This window comes from Cinclus cinclus, chromosome Z, assembly GCF_963662255.1.
Source record: "Cinclus cinclus chromosome Z, bCinCin1.1, whole genome shotgun sequence".
NCBI classification, from domain to species: Eukaryota; Metazoa; Chordata; class Aves; order Passeriformes; family Cinclidae; genus Cinclus; species Cinclus cinclus.
Genome location: NC_085084.1, coordinates 75,626,830 through 75,646,347, shown reverse-complemented (window position 1 = coordinate 75,646,347; position 19,518 = coordinate 75,626,830). Strand labels below are relative to the sequence as shown.

Below are 19,518 nucleotides of genomic sequence, written 5' to 3'. Positions count from 1 at the left end.
CAATGTACCATGTGACTGACCAAAACAGGCAGCGCTTGTGCTGCCTTAAACATCCTTCTAAGCCAAAGCAAATGATTTCCAGGAAATCAGCTCTGGGTCTGAATCTGAAACTTAGTCCTTGTGTCTCTGAGTCTCAAAATAACCTGAGACAGTGCTGCCTACCCTGACTTGGTATACTGCCTGGAATTTTATGAACTTAAAAGTAGGACTGAGTTGCTGGGGCTGCCACCCCCACTGCTCCCCTGGCTTTTCTGCCACAAATGCTGTGGGTGGGAGAGCTTTGCAAACAGCACCTGTGGCTTTAGCAAGTTTTCCTGCTCTGTGTTTTCACCTGCCTTGTTGCAAACTTGCATGTGGTTTGCTTCTTGTGTCTTTCTCCTTAGGGTTCATGCTTCTAGAGCAGTCCTGCTGTTCCCTTCTCAGCACCTTGCTGGCATCTCTCCAGCTTTTTCAGTTCCCTTACAGAATTTCTGACCAGAATGCCTTTACACCAGCCCTCTGCTATGCATTTATGTATCTGCACAGCCTCTTATGTGCTTTTAGAGAAGGCTGAGAACTGGGAAGTGAGAGGCAGAGGGACTAGAGGACTCTGGTCTCACCTGAAGTGTGACCAGCTCAGCAGTGAAGCACCCTGCTACACCTTCAGCCTCACTGCATGCATCCTCCTGATCTCATTATTGCCTTCATGCCAACATTTCTCCAGGGAAGGGCTCTCCTGAGGCTGTGCAGCATTCCCAGGGTGCTTCAGCAAGGCAGCATTGCTGACCACAGGTGAAGCATCCTGCAAACCCCAGCAGGCAGCCACAGTGCTGGTGAGAAACATGGCAGGCATGAGCTGGCAGAGTTATTTCCAAGGCCAGCCCCTACATGAGGTAACCCAGCTAGGCTGCAACACAATCCTGGCACACCTCAGATTTGGGGTGATAGGTGATGGTGTGCAAAGGGTGCCTGCAGGCATCTGGGAGTGGTAAAGGATGGGGATGTTTCTCTGTGGACATTCTGCATCCCTCAGCTTTGGGCTTTATTCAGCTGCAAACCTGCTCATGGTGCTGTTCTGCAAATCCAGCACCATTTGTTTCCTTCTAGCACGGCCTCATCAACAAGGCAAGTGTGAGCAGGGTTTCTCCTTCAGCCCCAGAGCTGGAAAACCCACCGTTTCTGCTGCATGACAAGCCTTGATCAGGGTCATTCACACACTGTGAATGCCTCCGGGGGCAGGGGAAGCTGGTGGAGGCAGGAGGCGCTTGAAATCACATGGATATTTCAATGCAGCACTGCTGTTTGCACACATAGTGTATCAGTTTAAAAAAAGCCCCAAACCCCAAATTTATTAGGATCTTGATGCTTGCATAAGGATCAAATCCCTTCAAACAGATAGTCACAGTTAGAATGGAGGAGTTTCCACTGCAGGGGTTGTCCAGCGCTTACATGTCTTAACCACATATGGAAAACTGTTCTATGCAACAATTTCTGTGGGGACTGCTCCTGTCAACCGTTTACAAATGTCTCAACACTGAACATCTCACTCAGTGCAGCTGTTGACCCACCTAAGCAGATAGAGGCAGGGAACTCCCAGGTTACTCGAGGGACTGCATAGTTAGTGGGTTTGGGTGTACCAAAACCTGGTACCCCTCCACTCTGCAGTGATGACAAAAGAGTAAATTTTATTTTCAAGCCATAACTTCACTGATGAGTGAAGACACATAGCTCCCATCCCCTCCACCATTTCTGCATGGTCCTCTGGTCAGGACCACACACTGTGCTCTACTCTTCTGCCTCCCTCCATGACCCTGTTCCAGCTGTTGCCTTGTCAGCCACTGACTGCCATCCTGAGAGAATGGAGGAGCTCTTTAGTGATATTCTCAGCCCTTCCTGGGGCTGGTTTGGAACCAGGGCACCCTCCCAGATGTGTTCTGCCTCCCCATCCTACAGCTGAACTCATCAAATTTGCCAGTATAACCTTTTGTGTGGATGAGGGACCTGCAGCTTGTCCAGCGTGCCCTACATGGCTCAGAGGGTTACTCACTCCTGCCACCCTGCCCCACCCAGGCTCTGCTGTTGCACCAGAGCTGAGTCCCCTTCACTGCACTGCACCCTGACCAGGCAGAGGGTTACTGACCTTGGCTCCAATGTAACTATCTTGGCTGTGAACAGAAGAGGCAACCTCACTGGCTGCTACCATACACCATGATTGAGGTCTGGGTGTCACTGCTGCAGATGACACACCTGATGACCCAGAAGAGCCAGCCCACCTTCAGCTGTCAATTAGAGCTTTTCAGGCGCTTCTCCTTTCCCAGACTCCTTCTTGTATTCTCAGAGATCCTTTAGTCTCCACTGAGATGTGCTTGGAGTATCCCTGCCTTCCTGTGATGTCCAGCTCAGCTGGGCTCATGCCACCATGCCCTGCATATCCCACGCCTGTTCAAGGTCCCAGCAGGACAGAAGGCTGGGGAGGGAAACATCACCCACCCAAAAGCAGCCTTTCCCAGTGACAAACTGTGTGCCTAAGAGGGACAGCCCTATCCCAGCACCATCTCATCGCATCCCTTCACAGACTGCAGACTCCACCACCACTTCCATGGCCAAAGCTACGTAGCTGAGGACAGAAGGGAAATCCTGAGGATGGCATAGATCATGCAAGATGAGGCTGACATGCCCAAGGATGACTGGAAAGCTAGTGGGTGGGCTGAATGGCACTTGTCCATCCTTGCTCTATACTAGGGCTGCCCCTGTGAGTCTTGCATGGAGCCAAAGGAGGAGTGCCAAACCCTGAGTGCTGGGAGCCATCTGGGCAGCAAACAAGGGAGAGTGGTGTCAAGATCCCAAGGGCTTTTGCAGCAAGTCCCCAGGATGGGAATTGAACACAGCTTTATAATTTTTTAATTGAAAGCAAAGTTCAATTTAAACATAGGATACTGCCCCCTGAGGAAGAGGAGAGTGGGTTTCCTTGTTTTCAAGCCCAGGAAAGATGACAAGTGCTGTCAAAGTGCATCTCATCTCTTGTGCTTGGGCAGGGACCAGAGAGGTACCTCATGATCTGAACACAACCAGATGCCATTTCTGTCTTCTCCTGCAGCATTGGGAGTGACATGTTCACCTGACTGAGTGGTATCTCAGAGGATGCATCCCTGTGCAAATGCCAGGCAGTCTGAGCACCCCCATTACAGCCTTGCACCATCAGGTACCCCTTGGGAAGGGTCAGACAGGGCCCTGCCCAGCCTCAAAACATTGTGCATTTGGCATCGCCTTCCGTGGTGTCTAGGGAAGCACTATGCACAGAACATACCCTCACACAGGAACAAGTAAATTTTAACATCTACATGTCTTCCAGGAAAGCCCTTCTGCACTTGGATGAATGACTGATTCAAGAGTTCTCGCTGCAAGCGACAATCTTAGGTCTCAAAACCAAGGAAAGCCCAGTACAGCCAGGATGAAAAACAGTTCAGAAAGAGCAGCAGACACTAGGAAGGAGCAGAGGGGACGGTGACAGGGATGATTCCCTGCGGGCAGACATGTCACCAGCCAGCACAGCAGAGCATAGCTGGTCGGACTTCAATAGCTGCAGCCTGTATTTAGGTTTAGGTTTAGCTGCAGCACTGGGTCGGTGGTAGGGGGACAGTGTCAGGCCCTGCCTGCCCCCATGGCTCTGGCACTGAGAAAGGAATGGTGTTGGCACAGCTTCTTGGACAGAGGATGTGTAAATCTTCCCTGAATCCCTACCTCCCTGCACAGCCGTGCTCATCCCCACGTTCCTCCAGCGCTGCCCAGGTCAGGCAGACCTCCTCACCTCACCTGGCCTGGGCACGCTGACACCGGGACACTCACACCGCAGCTGCCAGCCGTCTTGGCTCCGGTTACAGCCCTATAAAAGGATTTGGGATGCAGGGCAGAGAGGGAGCTGGGCCGGGTATTTCGCAGCCCTGCAGCCATGGGGGGCGGCGCTTTCATCCTGGTCCTTGCTGTGGCCCTGGCAGAGAGCATTGCTCCTGCAGAGAAGAAGGTATGGGGACGGGTGACAATGGGAGTGTGGCAGACAAGGCATTGAGATACAGTGTGGGCAGCCAGGAGTTCTCCCTTAAATGCCATTTTAGGCTTAGACAAGCAGGTGAGCTTTGCAAGAACCAGGTCCAGGCAGAGGGCAAGGTATCCCTGGATCAAACCCCCTGCCACCTGGTACCACCTCCAGAAAGGTTTGTTCCCATGAGCGAACCATGCACGTGTTTGTCCCTGGGAGCACAGGGCATTCCTTCCCTTGGGGTTTGTGCCTGGGAGCACCGTGCCTGTGGCATCCCCTGTGATATCTGGGTCTGTGTCTGGGTGTACCATGCATGCTGCAGGGCTGGGACACTCTGGCCTTGCTCCACCATCCTCTCAGCAGCACCTTGGGGCAGCATTTCCCCAAAGTGGGATTAGGGATAGCCAATGCCCTGAGGCTGCACTCACAGCAGGGCTTGTAGCTCCCCCCTAGTGTGGCAGGAGCAGGGATGGGGTCCCTCTGTATGCAGGGACAGAGAGTATGTGGCTGTATTCCTTCAGTGCCAGCTCGATGGACTGTGGAGGAATGACCAGGACTCACTGATGGAGATTTCAGTGTTGAGTGACAACGGGGACTTCCAAGGACAATACCTCACACGAGTCACCCTCTCTGGGGACTGTGCCCAAATCTCTCCCCTGAGGGGTGTCCAGCAGCAGCTTGGAGAGGAGGGCTGGCCCACCTTTGCCTTCACTGTGCGCTGGGACAAGTTTTCCAGTAAGTGCTGGGATACCTGGGGACAGCATGGGAGTTTCAATGGAAGCCACACATGCAACCAGCAGGAATTTACTTTTGCCAGGAATTCAGCTGGGTGATGCTTTGGTGCACCTAAGCAGCAGCACTTCCACAGCATGGGGCTAAGGGACAATGCTGGGCTTGAACAGGGGAGCCCCCACCTCACTCAACATCTTTGGGGCAACCATGGTCGGTCCAGACCCTGTTAGCACAAGTGAGATGTGGTGCTACAAATCCTGCCTTGTCCAAGGGAGCCACAGGGAAGGGCAGGACCCCCCAGCATGGGTTTGGTGGTTGTGTGGCCATTGGAACAAGAGCACAGCTGTGTCTGGAAGGACTGTGGGGAAGGGGAAGCAGCCAGTTGCCCCACGGATCTCCCAATAAGTGCTTCCTCCCAGATGCCACCACTGCCTTCGTGGGGCAATGCTTTGTGGATGCAGGTGGAAAGGAGACACTGAGGACCATGTGGCTGCTGCGTGAAGCTGTCAGGTCCCTCGAGGAGGACTGGAAAGCCACAAGGTAGTGGGGGGATATGGGGGACACTAATCTCACAAAGGGGTCCTCACTTGAGGAAACTTGGTGGGCATTTAGGGACACCCCATCACTGCTGTGAGCACTGGCAGCTCTGAGCAGGCAGTGTCTGTGGGTCATCCCACAGGAACTCTCAACTTCTCACAGGGTGGGCAGAAATGTCTTCACACGCAAACGCACCACAAAAGGAAAGATCCTGCCGAACTTGTCCCCTCTTTGTGAGGCTGTGTCTTCACCAGCCCCATGATGGGATGGTCTGGCTGCAGCCTAACTCCCCAACTAGGCAAGAAAAACCTGCCTCCCAGTAGAGAATAAAATTTTAAAATTATCAGCTGTGGTTGTCTTTTCTTAAAGTCTCTCATTGCTACACCTTCTGTCCCCAAAAATACCCCTGCTAAGGTGAGGTGTCACCACTGCCCTTCCGCAGGGACATCTGCATCTCTCCCTGATCCCACTCACCTGCCTCCCTGGGCTCACTTCCCATCTCATTCTAAATCCAAACTTCCACTCTGTGTCATCATTCCTCACCTACCTCGCAGTGGCAGAACTAGCAACAGCATGCTGAATTCAGCTCACTTCCTTGCAGTGACTTCATATGCATTTCCACCAAACCCTTTCCAGTACTGGGACTCAATGCTTTGTAGGACTGGGCAATGGAGGCAGTATTCTAAATAGATCTGAGATATTGATTAAACACATTCTTTGTGCTGTATGGCACCTAAAGCAAAATGTACACAAGTTAAAGCTCCCATCCCATCCCATCCCATCCCATCCCATCCCATCCCATCCCATCCCATCCCATCCCATCCCATCCCATCCCATCCCATCCCATCCCATCCCATCCCATCCCATCCCATCCCATCCCATCCCATCATCTCATCCCATCATCTCATCCCATCCCCCTGGGCTACAATCAGGGATTTTCCCCTTCTCTACCACTGTATTATGGCAATGCCTCTCTATTTGTCTCTGTGGACACCTGCCAAACTTAGGTGTTTTGACGCAGAGCTTTTGGCAGGACTGTGAATGAAGAGGAAGTCTCTTCATGAAAGTGTTACAAAAATATCCCAGCCCCAGGGATGACAATACCATGGCCACACAGTCCATCAAGTCTGGCCCAGCTCTAGCGAAGCTGCAGCATGGTGCCATGAAGTGGAGTGATATCTGCCACCACCCTGGGATCTCTAACAAAGTGGCTTGTCCCTGCCAAACAGCACAGAAAGGCAGGAGCTGGTCTCAGGCCAAAAGAACAGTGTGTGGCATCCAAGACAACAGTGAGAGAGTCCCTGGGGGGAATTTCTCTGAGACCCTGTGACAGGATGTGTGTTTATCTTTTTCAAAAGATAAAAAGGAGGAGGGATGTGTTAGGAGAGAGGTGTTTTCCGCTCAGCCCAGCCTTTGAGGCTACCTAGATGAGAGATGTGCTGGACACAGGGTGTTAGGATGCGCCTGGGCTAGCAGTGGGCACTGAGAGGTGCCACCCAAAAGGCACACTCCCCCACCGCCAGTTTGCACACTGCAGCCCTGCTGCCATGCCCTGCCCCAAACACTGGCGTCTTGAAAACAAACAGTAGGTGTTGATTCAGCTGAATCCCACCTGAATTTTCAGCTGCCACAGCTGTATGCCTGCTCCAGGCATCACAGCAAAGGCATGGCTCAGGAAGACAGCGCACACCACATTTTGCACATCAAAGTTCCTTCAAAGCAGCAAATACAAGGAAGAAGTGTGAATACAATGCTGGTTATCATGCTCTGTGTGTTTAGCAAACACACTTGGTGGGACCTCAGTAATGCTGCTGCGGTGACTTCTTCCTCTTAACTCTCATAAAAGTAAAAGCAAAAGCATCAAAATCAACAGCTGACATTCAGAAGAGGCTGGAGAAATGTTACTGCTTCTAAAACGAGTAAACTTTCCCTTCCATGCAGTGCTGCAGCACCCTGGTCAGGGAGTGTCAGCAGCAAAGAAGGGAGGGGAAGGGAGGGGGTGAGTGTTGGAATAAGTGGTAATTTCCAGCCTTCATGAGAGGCAGTTTCCCAAAGAAGGTATTGATGCTTTCCAGGCTACTATAGGGCCTTATAAAGAACTTGTGCCCCCACCCCTCTGCACAGCCATGCTTATTCCTGCATTCCTTCAGCCCTGACCAGGTCATCCAGACCTACTCACCTCCCTTGCCTGTCCCGGGCACCCTGACATCAAGCCATTCATCTCACAGCTGTCATTCTGGCGCTGGTGGGGCTCCAGTTACAGCCCTATAAAGGTTGCCAGGCTGCAGGGCTGGAAGGAGCTCTCAGCAGCCTTGCAGCCATGGGGAGAAGTGCTTTTGCCCTGGTCCTTGCCCTTGCCCTGGCAGTCTGTGTTGCCCCTGTGGAGAGGAAGGTATGGGGACAGATGACAGTGGGGTTGTGATGCTGGCTTCCTGCTAGACCCCAAAGTCTGCTACTGGTCCATCATAGCTCAACAGGGAGCCAGGGCTGGGCTGCTGGAACTGATGGAAACAGCAGTATGCAGCTGAGGGAAGCTGCGGTGAGGTTGGGAAGAAGGGACTGCTCCTGCTAGGATGCTTCTTGCTGCGGGAAATCATTCAGAGGAAGGTAAACAGAGCCACACCCCAGACAGCTCCTGTTTTCCCCACTAGAGTGTAGGGAAAGCAGTGCACCTACTGCTTCAGCATGAGGGGACTGACTCTCCCTTGGGTGGGTGAAACCATCCCGGACAGCGGCTGAGCTGAGTGCAGTCAGAGCTCAGGCACAACACTCACGCTGAGATGGTAATTCCAGAGGCACATCAGGTCTGTGGCACACCATGCACTGCTGCAGACATCTCTGGGCAGAGCCAGGGTGAAGGGGTGGGAGTGGGATGCCCCCTTCCCTGCCTGGTAACTCCAACCCAGAGCACTGGCCTTGCAGTGCCTTCTCTCCGGGTCGTGGCAGAGTGACACCAGCTCTCGGATGGTTGTGTTCACCCTGGACAAGGACAACAGATTCTCTGGTTCTTTCCTGCCGGGATCTGCTGCTGGCAATTCGGAACTCCTCACCTCACCACTGCAGGGGTCCCAGCAGGATACAGGGTTGGCTCCACAGCCCACCTTCTCCTTCACCGTGAACTGGCGGCTCCGAGGTAGGCAGCAGGGGGCCATCATCCTGCAGCAGGGATGCCAGCAGGACACAGGGTGACCTTGTGCCTCACTGCCTGACTCACATCACCTTAAACCCTTCCAGACTTAGAGACTGCCTGGACAACTGTCTTCCTGGGCCAGTGCTATGTGGACACCAGTGGGGAGGAGACCCTGCATGCCCTGTGGCTCCTGCGAGAGGCATCCGACAGTCCTGAAGAGGACTGGAAAGCCACCCGGTGAGTGCTGGGTCCCAGCTATTGCTCTGCCAGGTTTCCTGCAACTCAGGCTGGAGAAGGGAGAAGTCCCACGGGGTGAAGCATGGGAGGACTGTGAGGGTGGAATGTGTTTGTCACCAGTGATATGCAAGGGCTAAGGAACATCCATGTAACATAGCCCATCCCTGCATACCAGATGTGCCTCAAGGTGGGGAATCCCAGGATGGGGTCTGGCCACAGAGGGCCCTCCCCAGGACCTTATTTCCACACTCCACAGCAGGGGGAGAGAAGGAAAAGATGCCAGCACCTGGCACAGCCTCTGCTACAGGCTGTTGGAACCTGTAGTACCCCAGTCAGCCACACAATGCTCCCCTTGGGTTTCCCCTCTACCCTCCACAGCATACATGACCCCATCTGATTTGGTGTTTTCTGCAGGATTGGCACCAATATCTTCACACGGATAAAATAACAGCAAGAGGGAAAATCCAGCAGGCTCAGGACACCAGAGTCCCTAGGCGGACTTTGTCTGTACCAACACGCTGCACTTGAGCAGCTCTCAGCCCAGAGGTTCATGCTTTCTTAGGCAAGTTCACCAGATAAAAAATAAAGGGTTTCTGTGGGGATGCAAGGCTTGGCTTTGTCTTCTCCCTTGCCTCAAACCTGTGAAGTTTGTCTCACCCACCAGCCACCCTCCCACAGGGAGGTTTCATGCCGCACTGGGACTGAAAAAGACAACAAGGCTGAGGGCAGCACAGTCTCTGGGGATGGGGACTGTCCTGGCTCCCCTCCCTGGCAGTGTGCAGCAGTACTGTGCCTACAAACCTGATGCTATATTCTGAGTAACATGCTCCTTGGGGTCACTCCAAGATGTCCCTAGAGATGGGGGACAAGCCGGGCTGCAGCCAGGCAGAGGGACAATGTACAGCCCCAGTGTGCTGCCACAGCTAGTACTGCAGAGCCTTCCCCATGACAGCAGAGCAGAGGAAGCTCTGGGATACCCGAATGCTCGGGGCAGTTGCAAATGACTCTTGCAGAGCCGTCAGCCTCCGGTTCCCAGCCCCGGCGGATGTGCAGTAGTGACCGGATGCCAGCTGCCCTCCCTTCCCAGGCCTGGGGAAAGCTCCCAAACACCCCGCCCCAAGAGACCCTTCCGCATAGCTGTGTCCCCCAAGTAATGCATGAGGGTGTGTCTCCAGCCAAGACCCTGATAATGTCCAGGGAAAGAGAATAGGGGAAGGGCACATCTGGTACCAGCTGGACTTAGGCATCATAGCCCAACCTCTCTGCCCTCTGCCTTAGACACTTTGTTAAAGTGTCCTAACATGACCCCTGAGGGTTCAGGAGGCCCATGGCTGAAGTGCCCAGCTGTGAGAGCTGGAAGGAGGCAGTGGCTCCATCACTGTATTTCCTGCTGCTTTTAAAACCAGTTTGCAGATTTCTGTTCATTTTTCCCTTTCCATCAATATGCAGCAGCTGGTGCTATGGATAAAAATAGGATGGATGCTGATACAGGATTTAGATTTCCCTTGAAAAGGTGGATATATCTTGTTTCTCCTACTGACTGAATTTTCCATCTCTCTGAGAAGCTCATTTTTTTAAGGAAGTGCAAACCTGATTCCTTTAAAGCCATGATCAGGAAGTGTTTTGGATTGGTTACACAGCCCAGGCTGGACTTCCTTGGCAGTAGAAAGCAAATTTTATCTTATGCTTTCACAATTTTCCATATATCACTGTCACAGAAAAGAGAAGATACCTGATACTTGAGGAATCATGAAGCAAAAAAGATCGTTTCCATCTGGCAACACCAATTTGGGACTTGCCAAGGACTGTCCAGGATATTTTTCCCTGAAAAGCTCATGCTTCCAATCTGCCAGTGTAGTCTCACAATGCTGACACAGGCACTTGCTGGGACACAAGAGAGATACAGGCTGACCTTGGACACAACAGAGGGAACAAGATGGGGCAAAAGCTGGGACCATAACACTGGTTTAAATCAGAGTCAATGCATGTGTGTGCATGCAAGCAGCACCAGTGCCCATGCAGACCATGCTCTGATGCCTGCAGCATGCCAGAAAAAAGAACTGATACCTGTGGCACAGAGGACAAGGAGGGTGGGAGGAATATCAGGTGGCTTGTGCTCCTCTGCTTAATATAACAAAGTCCTCAGCCAAGGGACTCATTATGAGCATTTCTATCATTGCTGCCTTTTAACACAAGGCATGAGGTCCAGGTTGAGCTTTGCTCCTCTCTCCAGCTTGCTCTGGGACTGGCACGAGAACGCAGAAAGCAATGAGAAATGGCAGACTTGGGTCATTAGAAGCTGACACCATGGGGTAAACCTCCCCAAAACTCCCAGGTCTGGCTCCCAGCCAGCTCTCCCAGAATTATCTCCCTTCCTGGCATCCGGCCAAGCAAGCCACACTGCTACAAAGAGCATTACTGACCCCATCCTACCCAAGCAAACAGCAGCTCACGTGGCTGCTCCCAGTTTGGCTGGCAACACCACCATGTATTACTCCACATGGTGAATTAGGTATTGATTACTGCTGGGTTGGGAATGCTGTCACATTTGTGACACTACACACTTGAACTGCAAAAAAAAAAAAAAAATGAAACTAAAGGGGGAACAGGCCATGACACACCCTGACCCTGATCTGCAATAAACGAAAGTAGAGTAGGAACAAGACATTACCTTCCTGATGCACACCTCCTGTGGAAAGGGTTCTAGTGGCTCCCTGGTGATGCTCAAGGGCTGTCAGTCCTGGCCAGGGTAGAGCAGTGACCCAGCCCTGTTGGGTGCAGGCTGCTACTTGTCCTGAGACAGAGGCCCTGGGCGAGCCTCTCCTTGGCTGTCTCCCCTCCGACACAATGTTTGTTGTCTCATATATTGTTTTTGTTCCCTGGGTGGGATGCAAGTGTGAAGCTTCCTACACCCACTGCCTTGCTTAGGTGCCACGCCCCCAAATCCTACACTGAGCTCAGAGTGCCTCCAGTGGTCCCACTGATCCCAAGCAGACCTAGGGAAAAGCGTGAATTTAGCAACCCCACAGCAAGGCCCACCCGGTGGCTCTTGCAGTACCCTGGCTCTGCTCCACTTCCTTCGATTGTGCAGCTCCCCATTACGAAAGCAGCGGTGGAGGCTGACACCAGCTCCTTGCGCTTCCTCCGGGGGGAAGCTGCTCGCTTCCGCAGCGCCGGGGGCTTGTGTGTGCTTGGTGAATGCTGGGTGCTCACCACATACACTCTTCTCCAAGAATGCTTTCACACCCTTGAAACGGCGTGAGAGCAGAGCAGCAGCCCTGCAAACCCACACTGTGCCTCAACAAGCCCTGCTGCACAGCCACAGCCACACAGACTTCCCCTGCTTCGATCTAAGAGGGATTGCCCCCCAGCCTTCCCTAGGTTTCTCCCACAAGGCTCCCAGCCCCAGGTGTAGCCCCCAGCATCCACGCAGCAGTCCAGCACCTCACCAAAAGCACCAGAGAGGACACAGTCACACACCATTAATATTTATTTAGAGTCCATTAGTAAGGAAGTTATTCATTATTTTTCTGATCCAATTTGATGCTATCCCTGCTCATGGCAGGGGGGAACTGGACTAGATGACCTTTAGAGGCCCCTTCCAATCCAAACCATTCTATATCACTCTCTGGAATGTCCTACAGTAGGACAAGGAGATCTCTACAGGTTACCATTAAGCTGCACTCTGGCAAAGACGCTGCTCACCAGCTCAAAGTGTTCCTGTTCAGCCCAGAACTATTGACTGCATCACCAGCTAACACAGAAAGGCTTAGGCACACAAGGACACGGCTTTGAGACTGTCCTGTGGCCAGGAAAGCCTTCAGAAGAGCAAGCAAATATGCTGCTCTCTGAACCTGCTGCCTCAGCAGTCTGCCTCAAGGCATGCCTGCTCCCTGAAGCCCAGAAGCCTGCAGGAGATGAAATGCTCAGCCCTTATGGTAGGCAAACAGCACACATGGCACAGGAAGGACTTCATATTACCTCCTCTAGCCAGGCTGGGAGCTGTGGCCACGGCTCAAAAGCTAGCAGGAACAGGCAACATGCTCAGTCTGTTGCAGCAGCAGACAGGACAACCCCCGTGAGAGCACTGAAGGTCAACTTGCTCCCTCACACCAAGAAATCAGGCAACACTGTAGGATTAAGGGGCAGTGACATGGGACACAAGTTTGGGGCCACAACACAGACTAACTGCCTGCTCATCTCCAGCTGGGCAATGAAGAAGTAGGGCAGTGGTCTCCACCACTAACTACATCCAGTCAGACCAAGTACTGGCACCTCACTCCAACTGCCTCCATCCTCCCTGCCACAGCCCATCCCCACAAGCCACCGGGTGCACTCTGGGCTGCAAGCCACATCAGCAGCCATAGCAAAGTTCTCAGAATTTCCTGTCCCTTCTCAGATGGAGCCTGATAAAAAATGTCAGAATGATTCCTCCCTGGTAAACCCTCTGAGTTGCCAGCAATCAGGAGACTAATCAGAAGAAACTGTTTGGATAATCTGTTAGTGCAGGTCTGCCCCTGCCCCACAGGATGCCCAGTATCATCCCAAGGAGCAGGACGCAGCACTGGTCACATCTCATTAGCATGGTTCTGCTGGATGAGAACTCTGTCAGGGTGTTCCACCCACTCCTGACCCTTGGATTTCCATGGCACCAGCACTGCTGCCGGCAAAGGGTCACTCTGGAGAGGGCCCGGCTCAGAGCCTGCTGCTGCCAGAGGGTCAGAGGATGAGTTGTCGTTGAAAGATCTGGTACCGGAGTTAAGTGGATCCTGCTTCTCTTCCCATGACTGACTGAGGTTGCCTGATAGCCAGGGGTCTCCAGGCCCTGGGCTGAAGCCCTCCAGCTCAGTGTCATGCTGCACATCAGGTACTCCCTGGTTTGGAAGCTCACGGATCTGCCTTGACAGCACTGTAAGAGAGGTAGAGCCAACCCTGTCACTTCTAGCCTCTCACCCTCCTGTGTTGAGCACTACAGAGCCCATGAGAGAGGACAAACTGTTTAACCAGGACTTCCTTTTCCCAAGGAGGCGGGGACAGCTGCCAGGCACACTAGTACAGTTTGTGCTCCAAGAGGGACCGGAACTCTCCTGTCCTTGCACCGCCCCTGGCACAGGGCCCTGCTTCCAGGCAGGCCTCTGCAACAAGGCTGAGGAACAGTGCAGAGCTGGGGCAAGGCAGCAAGCTAAATCTAGTGGTCACCTCAGGCAAATGGATGTTGAGTTGGAAGTGCCCTGGAGTTCAGGCTGTCTCTGGGGAAGGTGCTGCACTCTGAAGAGCAGCACTTCACCTGGAGCCACATCTCAGCCCCAACCTGGGCACCTTGGTCACTACCTGGGCACTCACCCTTGAGCTCCTGCTGTGACTCTACACTCCCAGGTAAGCGGATGCTGGGGGACAGAATGAGGCAGAAGGACAGAACCACAATCTGGAAACAGAAAGATCAGTACAGATCTCAGCAAAGGAAATGGACAGGCATCACTAATTGCAATAAATGCCTCTCTCCCAAACTTGTGAGGACAGCAGAGATTACCCCACAGACACTGGGGCTGAAGCCACTTACCATGGTGCAGGTTTTTCTTCTGTTAGTTTTGGGGGCAGACTGTCTCACCAAGGCCTGCAGTTTCTGCAACTGCTTGAGCAGTGACCTGCAGGAGAGCAGGAAATGCAGGTTAGCAGAGCAGCTGGACCTAGAGCTGCACATTTCCCTCCACCTTCTGCAGCCAGGGACAGGCCACAGTACCGAGAAGAGGAACAGCCTTCCCCACCACATCTCCTGCCAAACCCAACAAGACAAACTCACATGTTCTGCTTTTGCAGCTGCTGCACCTTCTTCTCCAGTTCATGGTTTTCAGCTGTGCAGGCTGCCACCCTTCCCAGGAAGAACAAGAGGTGTGGGGGAAAAACAGAGAGATTTTGTTGGTCAATGGTGGAGACTTCACATCAGTTATCACCTGTGAGTGGCTGCGGCAGAAAAAATTGGTCCTGGGATTCACCTGGTATCACCTGGCAGCAAAGCCCAGAGAGCACCACCTCATACCAGATATGGGGAGGAATGAAGCCCTGCCAGTCCTGCAGAGAAGCACTTGAGTAACCCCTATGGATGCTCACTCCCAGCAGCACACCAGCCCTCATACACAATCACGCTGCATTACTAACTAGCCTGACCAGGAAAACCCATTTGACCTAGCAGGTCAGCTATCTGGCTCGAACAGAGCAAGCTCTGGGCCATCTCCAAACACAGGAGCACCAGGCAGCCTTATGTTCTAAACCTTCTGCAGAAAACTGTTGCCCCACAGGGCCAGCCTCACTTTCTGCCCAGGTTGGCAAGAACCCAGGAACAGCACAGCAGCTTGTCACAGGCATCCCCTATTCCCAGACCTGGCAATGTGGTCAGCACATCTAAGGCCATGCAGGACAGGAGCAGCCATTCTGTGCCCCACTAGGTAATGTATTCATTCCCTTCCCCTTGTTATCAGGCACTGAAGGTTCTGTGCACCAAGTACCAAAACAAACAGATTTCTTCCTCTCCTCCATGTCAGCCTGCAAGTCCCTGGGCACCAGGCCTTTCCCATACCAGCCTTGAAGGTCACAGGCACACAGCCAGCTCTGTGTTGCTGACAGCCCTATCACAGAGCAGGGAAGCATAACAGCACAAACTGTACTGCCCACAAAATCAAGCAATTAGAAAGTCCTAAGGGGCACGTTAGGAGTAGAATTTCTGCTGGACAGCTCAGGACCCCGCTGCTCTGGGACATATTTACTACTGCCTGCTTCCTCCCATGACTGAGGGAGAGCCTTGTATCCTTTGTACCATTTTTGAATGTACGTCATAATCATTATATTAATACAGAGAGCCATCTATTAAGATCTGATCCAATATACAAAGGGCTCAGGTGACTAGAAATTGTAAGTCAAGATGTATTAGAATGCAGGTGATTAGAAATTTTAAGTTAAGTTGTATGATAAATTACACTGCTTATAAACTGTATTACATTGATTCTGCTTGCACAAAAATTGTGCCATTCTAATCACAAATCCTCTGCTATACTAATCATACCATGATAGCAAAATGAAGTTCTGATTGAGACTACAAGTTAGCACCATCATCATTTGCAAAGGATGCCTAAAACAACATACAAGCCTCCTCAGCACTGGATGACACTGCTGTGTGACCATACCTGTTTTCCAGGCCATCCACATAGATCTTTCTCCGGCGACGACTATCCTGAGCTGCCTGCTTGTTCCGAATCTTACGACGCACTTTCCTCAGAACTCGCTCTTCGGCCTGCAAGGATCATCTCATTAACAGCAATCCCAGGGTGTTGGCAATCCCACCCTCTGAGACCACGCACACATCTCAGTGCCCAGCTCAAGTGCTTGTGTCCTCTGTCCTTCCCACACCACTGAATAAATTGCAAGGCAAACCCTGGCCAGCAGCTTCCATGATGTAGCAAAAGTAAGGCATACCTAAGGGAAATGAAAAGCACACAGCTCACAAGCCACTTGGCAGGCAGGAAAATATAGCTGGAGGTACTTGTGGTGTAACCTGGTGTAACCTGGTGTAACCTAAGCCTCCTGAAAACAGCCATGAGTAGGGAGACTGACAGCAGCCAGAAGCTGCTAGGCAAATGGACAGTGCCCTGGATCTTAAAGGAGGAAAAGGACACTAAGCCCAGATGAACACTGCCCCGAACCTGGACAACAGTATTCTCATGAAGGCATTGTCCTGTAGTTTCAAACCCCTACACAACCTGACACATTTGAGTGGTCTGTTTGGTTCTAGTGAGGACTCACTTTGGTCAGTGGCAGGCAGGTTGGTAATGTAACACCTTCTTTTTCCAGGAGCTGCTTTTCCTCCTCTGTCAGGATCAGCTCTGGGAAGTCAGACTACAAAACAGCAAAAATAAGCGTACTGAAAATGCAAAATACAGGGAGTCCACCCCAGCCCAGAACGGGCATGCAGCAAACACAACTGGAATCAGCTCTCCCAAAACAGTGTCACACTTTCCCTCAGAGATATCCCTCATAGAAGCCAAGTCAGAAAAGAAGGAGAGATGTGAGCAGAAGCGAAGGCTGGGGTCCACAGGTATAGAAGTCAGTACCTGTACAATGGCTCCAGGCACAAGCTGGGGTTCATCTTCCACAGCAACAGCAATGGGGGAAGTGGTGCTCTGTTCCAGTGCCTTGCTTGTGCCTTCCAAACCCACCCATGCCCCTGGAGAAAAAAAAAGATGAGTCAAATGCTGGGCCTCAGTGAGGCAGCACCTGACCAGCCAGCTTTGAGTAGCATGAAACAGCAGTTTTACAGCAGCAGAAACTCTCAACTCTTGGCTGTCTCCATCATTGTCTGACACCCACCAAAACAAACAAATATAGGACTGCTTTTCTCTTTTCTGCCTGTAGCCAGGACAGGAAGAATCCATACACGTCACTCACCTAGCTCAATGGTAACATCTCCTTCTGCCATGTCAGACCTCACACTTTCCAGTGCAGGCCAGTCCTGGTGAAGGGAGTAGTTATGATCAACCTGCACAATGTCTTGGCTGGCAAAATTGCTACCAAGGCAATGGGACAGATGCTGATCCTCAGAAATGCTGCTGTCATTGTGGGCAGGCAAGTAACTGAGCCTGTCTGGTTCATCTTCTAAAGGGGTCAGGAGTGAGCTGATGAAGTCATCCATCTCCTTGTTCAGGAGCTGCAGAGGAACAGCTTTTACTCAACAGGGAGACAAACCTCCTAAATCTCAGCTCAGCAGCAATTCCTCATGAAGAACTCACCTCAGGCACTGGCAGGCCCCAGTCTTCCAGGAGACCATTTTGCTCCCCTGGGATTTCAGGGCAGGGAGCATCATCCTTCAGGAGAAAGTCAAGCAGATCCACCTCTGCCAGGGCATCCAGTTCCTCTGGGCATGACATCTGAGCAGGACACTCAAAGTGAGCACAGGCACAATGGGAGACACTAGCCTTGCCTTCAGGTTCCCCTTAGACCCTACAGACAAAGTATCCCCATGCAACATCAACAGCAGAGATGGCCAATTCACAAGTACTTCTCTAGCCAGGCTATTACAGCACCACTGGTGACAACAAATACAGTACTTTCCCCACAAGGTTACTGTGACCCAGCCACAGGAGCCAGGCTCCACCCAGAGTATAAAAGCTGCAGGGAGGAGAGGAAAAGTGAAACAATCCCAGACTTAATGGTGTGGAGAGCATGCAAGGTTCTGCTGTTCCACAGAAGCCTGAAGGTGCCATATCCCCTCGTGTGCAGCCAGCAGGGAGAGTTTTCCTGTCCCAGGCAAGTTAAGAACAGTCATTTTTGAGGTTTAAACTAAAGGGATTCTGTTAATGATTAAATGATGATCAAATTCTAAGTAGTAGGTGAAGGAATAGAAATTAAATGGTAATCAAATGGTGATTAAGTGATCATTGAAGGGTAATTAATGAGTGATTTGACAGACCTAAATGATGACTTAGTAATTCAGAAAGCTGTAAAACGCTGTACTATTTAACACACTTGTAAATAAGTAAGAGGATATTGTAATAAATAAATAGATGGATAAATATATAAATGTCACTAGCACACAATATACCTTTAGGCTGAAAGTAAAACACTCCTTACCTCACTGCAGAGATCAGACACTGGTGGAGTGTCTCTCAGCCCCGAGGAGTGACCTGGAGAGATATCCCTGCTGCCAGGGAGGTCAGGCCCAGCAGCACGAGAGCAGCAGAGCTCAGTAGCTCGACGTGGCCACAGGTACTTAGAGGGCAAAGTGACAGACTTGCAGCCAAACACCACCCTGGCACTTTGCACCTGTGTGGCTGTGGCAGCTTTAGCTTTGTCTGGCCCCAGCTCGGGCTGCTGCTGTTATGTCCTGACAAGACATGGCCCAGGATCCTCGGTCCCTGAGGAGATGTGGCCTGGCATGGCTCTCAGCAGGATCAGCCTGAGACAAGGCACCGCTCAGACTGTCAGAGCGCAGGCATCCATCACATCTCTCCATCAGCACTGCTAAGCTTTCACATCTACCTGTCAAGTTTCACAGCCTGAGGAAAAAAAAAAAAAAGAGAATGCTACTTAAGCCACCTGAAACCCCACCCAAAACCAGAGGGACAAGGCAGTCCCCAGCCAGGGTTGCTGTGCCAGCTGACTGCGAGGAGGGCTGTCAGCAGAAAGTGCAGCAGCAAGATGAACAGGAGCTGGGCAAACCCAGGCAATGCCAGGGCCCATGACTTCCACAGACCCGGAGGAGTTTCCCCCCAGGGAGCGTGGCAGACAGCACGGGAACAGGAGGAGCAGGTGCTGCAGAAGGAAGGGTGACCGGAACGCAGGAGCGGGGACATCGGCCCAAGGAGAACCAAGCAGCCCCTTTCAGCCCCGACCGCGGGCTGGACCACGGATCCTCTAATCCCCGTACCTCCTGGACCCTCAGAGCAGCAGCCCCCGACCCCGGTCATACCCAGCGCGCTCCCGTCCCTCACCTCGGCCCCGCAGCTCCCAGAGCACCGCGGTGACGTCACTCGCCTCCCGGCGGCCCCCGCGCGCACCGCCCCTGCCCTTCCCGCACTGACGCCCCGGTCGCCCATTGGCTGAGAGGGGTCACGTGGGCGGCGGGAACGCGCGCTGGCGGCGGGAGCGCGGGGCAGGCGGGGAAAGGAGGGGATGGGAGAGAGGGCTTGAGGGGAGGGCTATGGGCCCGGGGCTAAGCGGGGCACTGGGGGTGTCCCGAGGCGGGCGGACGCGCGCCTGGGGGTGCGGTGTGAGCAGCGGGCAGGGCACGGTCCCGCTGCGCGGGCGCGGAACCGTGCCCATCCCCAGGGCGTCGGGCCGGGCTACGTGGGCACAGAGTAGCGCTGTCCGCGGGAGCTGG

General features: G+C 52.6%; 3 protein-coding genes across 3 annotated transcripts; 2 read left to right on the top strand and 1 right to left on the bottom strand.

Moving 5' to 3' along the window:
* The first annotated feature begins 3,928 nt into the window (after positions 1-3,928).
* Positions 3,929-5,546, top strand: LOC134056823 (avidin-like). Its single transcript, XM_062513713.1, has 4 exons — positions 3,929-4,000; positions 4,537-4,750; positions 5,167-5,287; positions 5,447-5,546. Exons 1-4 carry the CDS (start codon positions 3,929-3,931, stop codon positions 5,544-5,546), a joined length of 507 nt encoding a protein of 168 aa, XP_062369697.1.
* Positions 5,547-7,604: 2,058 nt separating this feature from the next.
* On the top strand, positions 7,605-9,099 carry LOC134057058 (avidin-like). Its single transcript, XM_062514071.1, has 4 exons — positions 7,605-7,676; positions 8,207-8,417; positions 8,519-8,651; positions 9,066-9,099. Exons 1-4 carry the CDS (start codon positions 7,605-7,607, stop codon positions 9,097-9,099), a joined length of 450 nt encoding a protein of 149 aa, XP_062370055.1.
* Positions 9,100-12,171: 3,072 nt separating this feature from the next.
* CREB3 (cAMP responsive element binding protein 3) lies at positions 12,172-19,161 on the bottom strand. The gene is made up of 11 exons (XM_062513035.1): positions 19,130-19,161; positions 18,270-18,694; positions 17,429-17,566; positions 17,088-17,346; positions 16,754-16,866; positions 16,446-16,538; positions 15,830-15,936; positions 14,452-14,520; positions 14,212-14,296; positions 13,995-14,076; positions 12,172-13,560 (listed from the first exon to the last, which is right to left on the bottom strand). Exons 3-11 carry the CDS (start codon positions 17,564-17,566, stop codon positions 13,220-13,222), a joined length of 1,287 nt encoding a protein of 428 aa, XP_062369019.1. The 5' UTR covers positions 18,270-18,694; positions 19,130-19,161; the 3' UTR covers positions 12,172-13,219.
* Between the last annotated feature and the right edge of the window lie 357 nt (positions 19,162-19,518).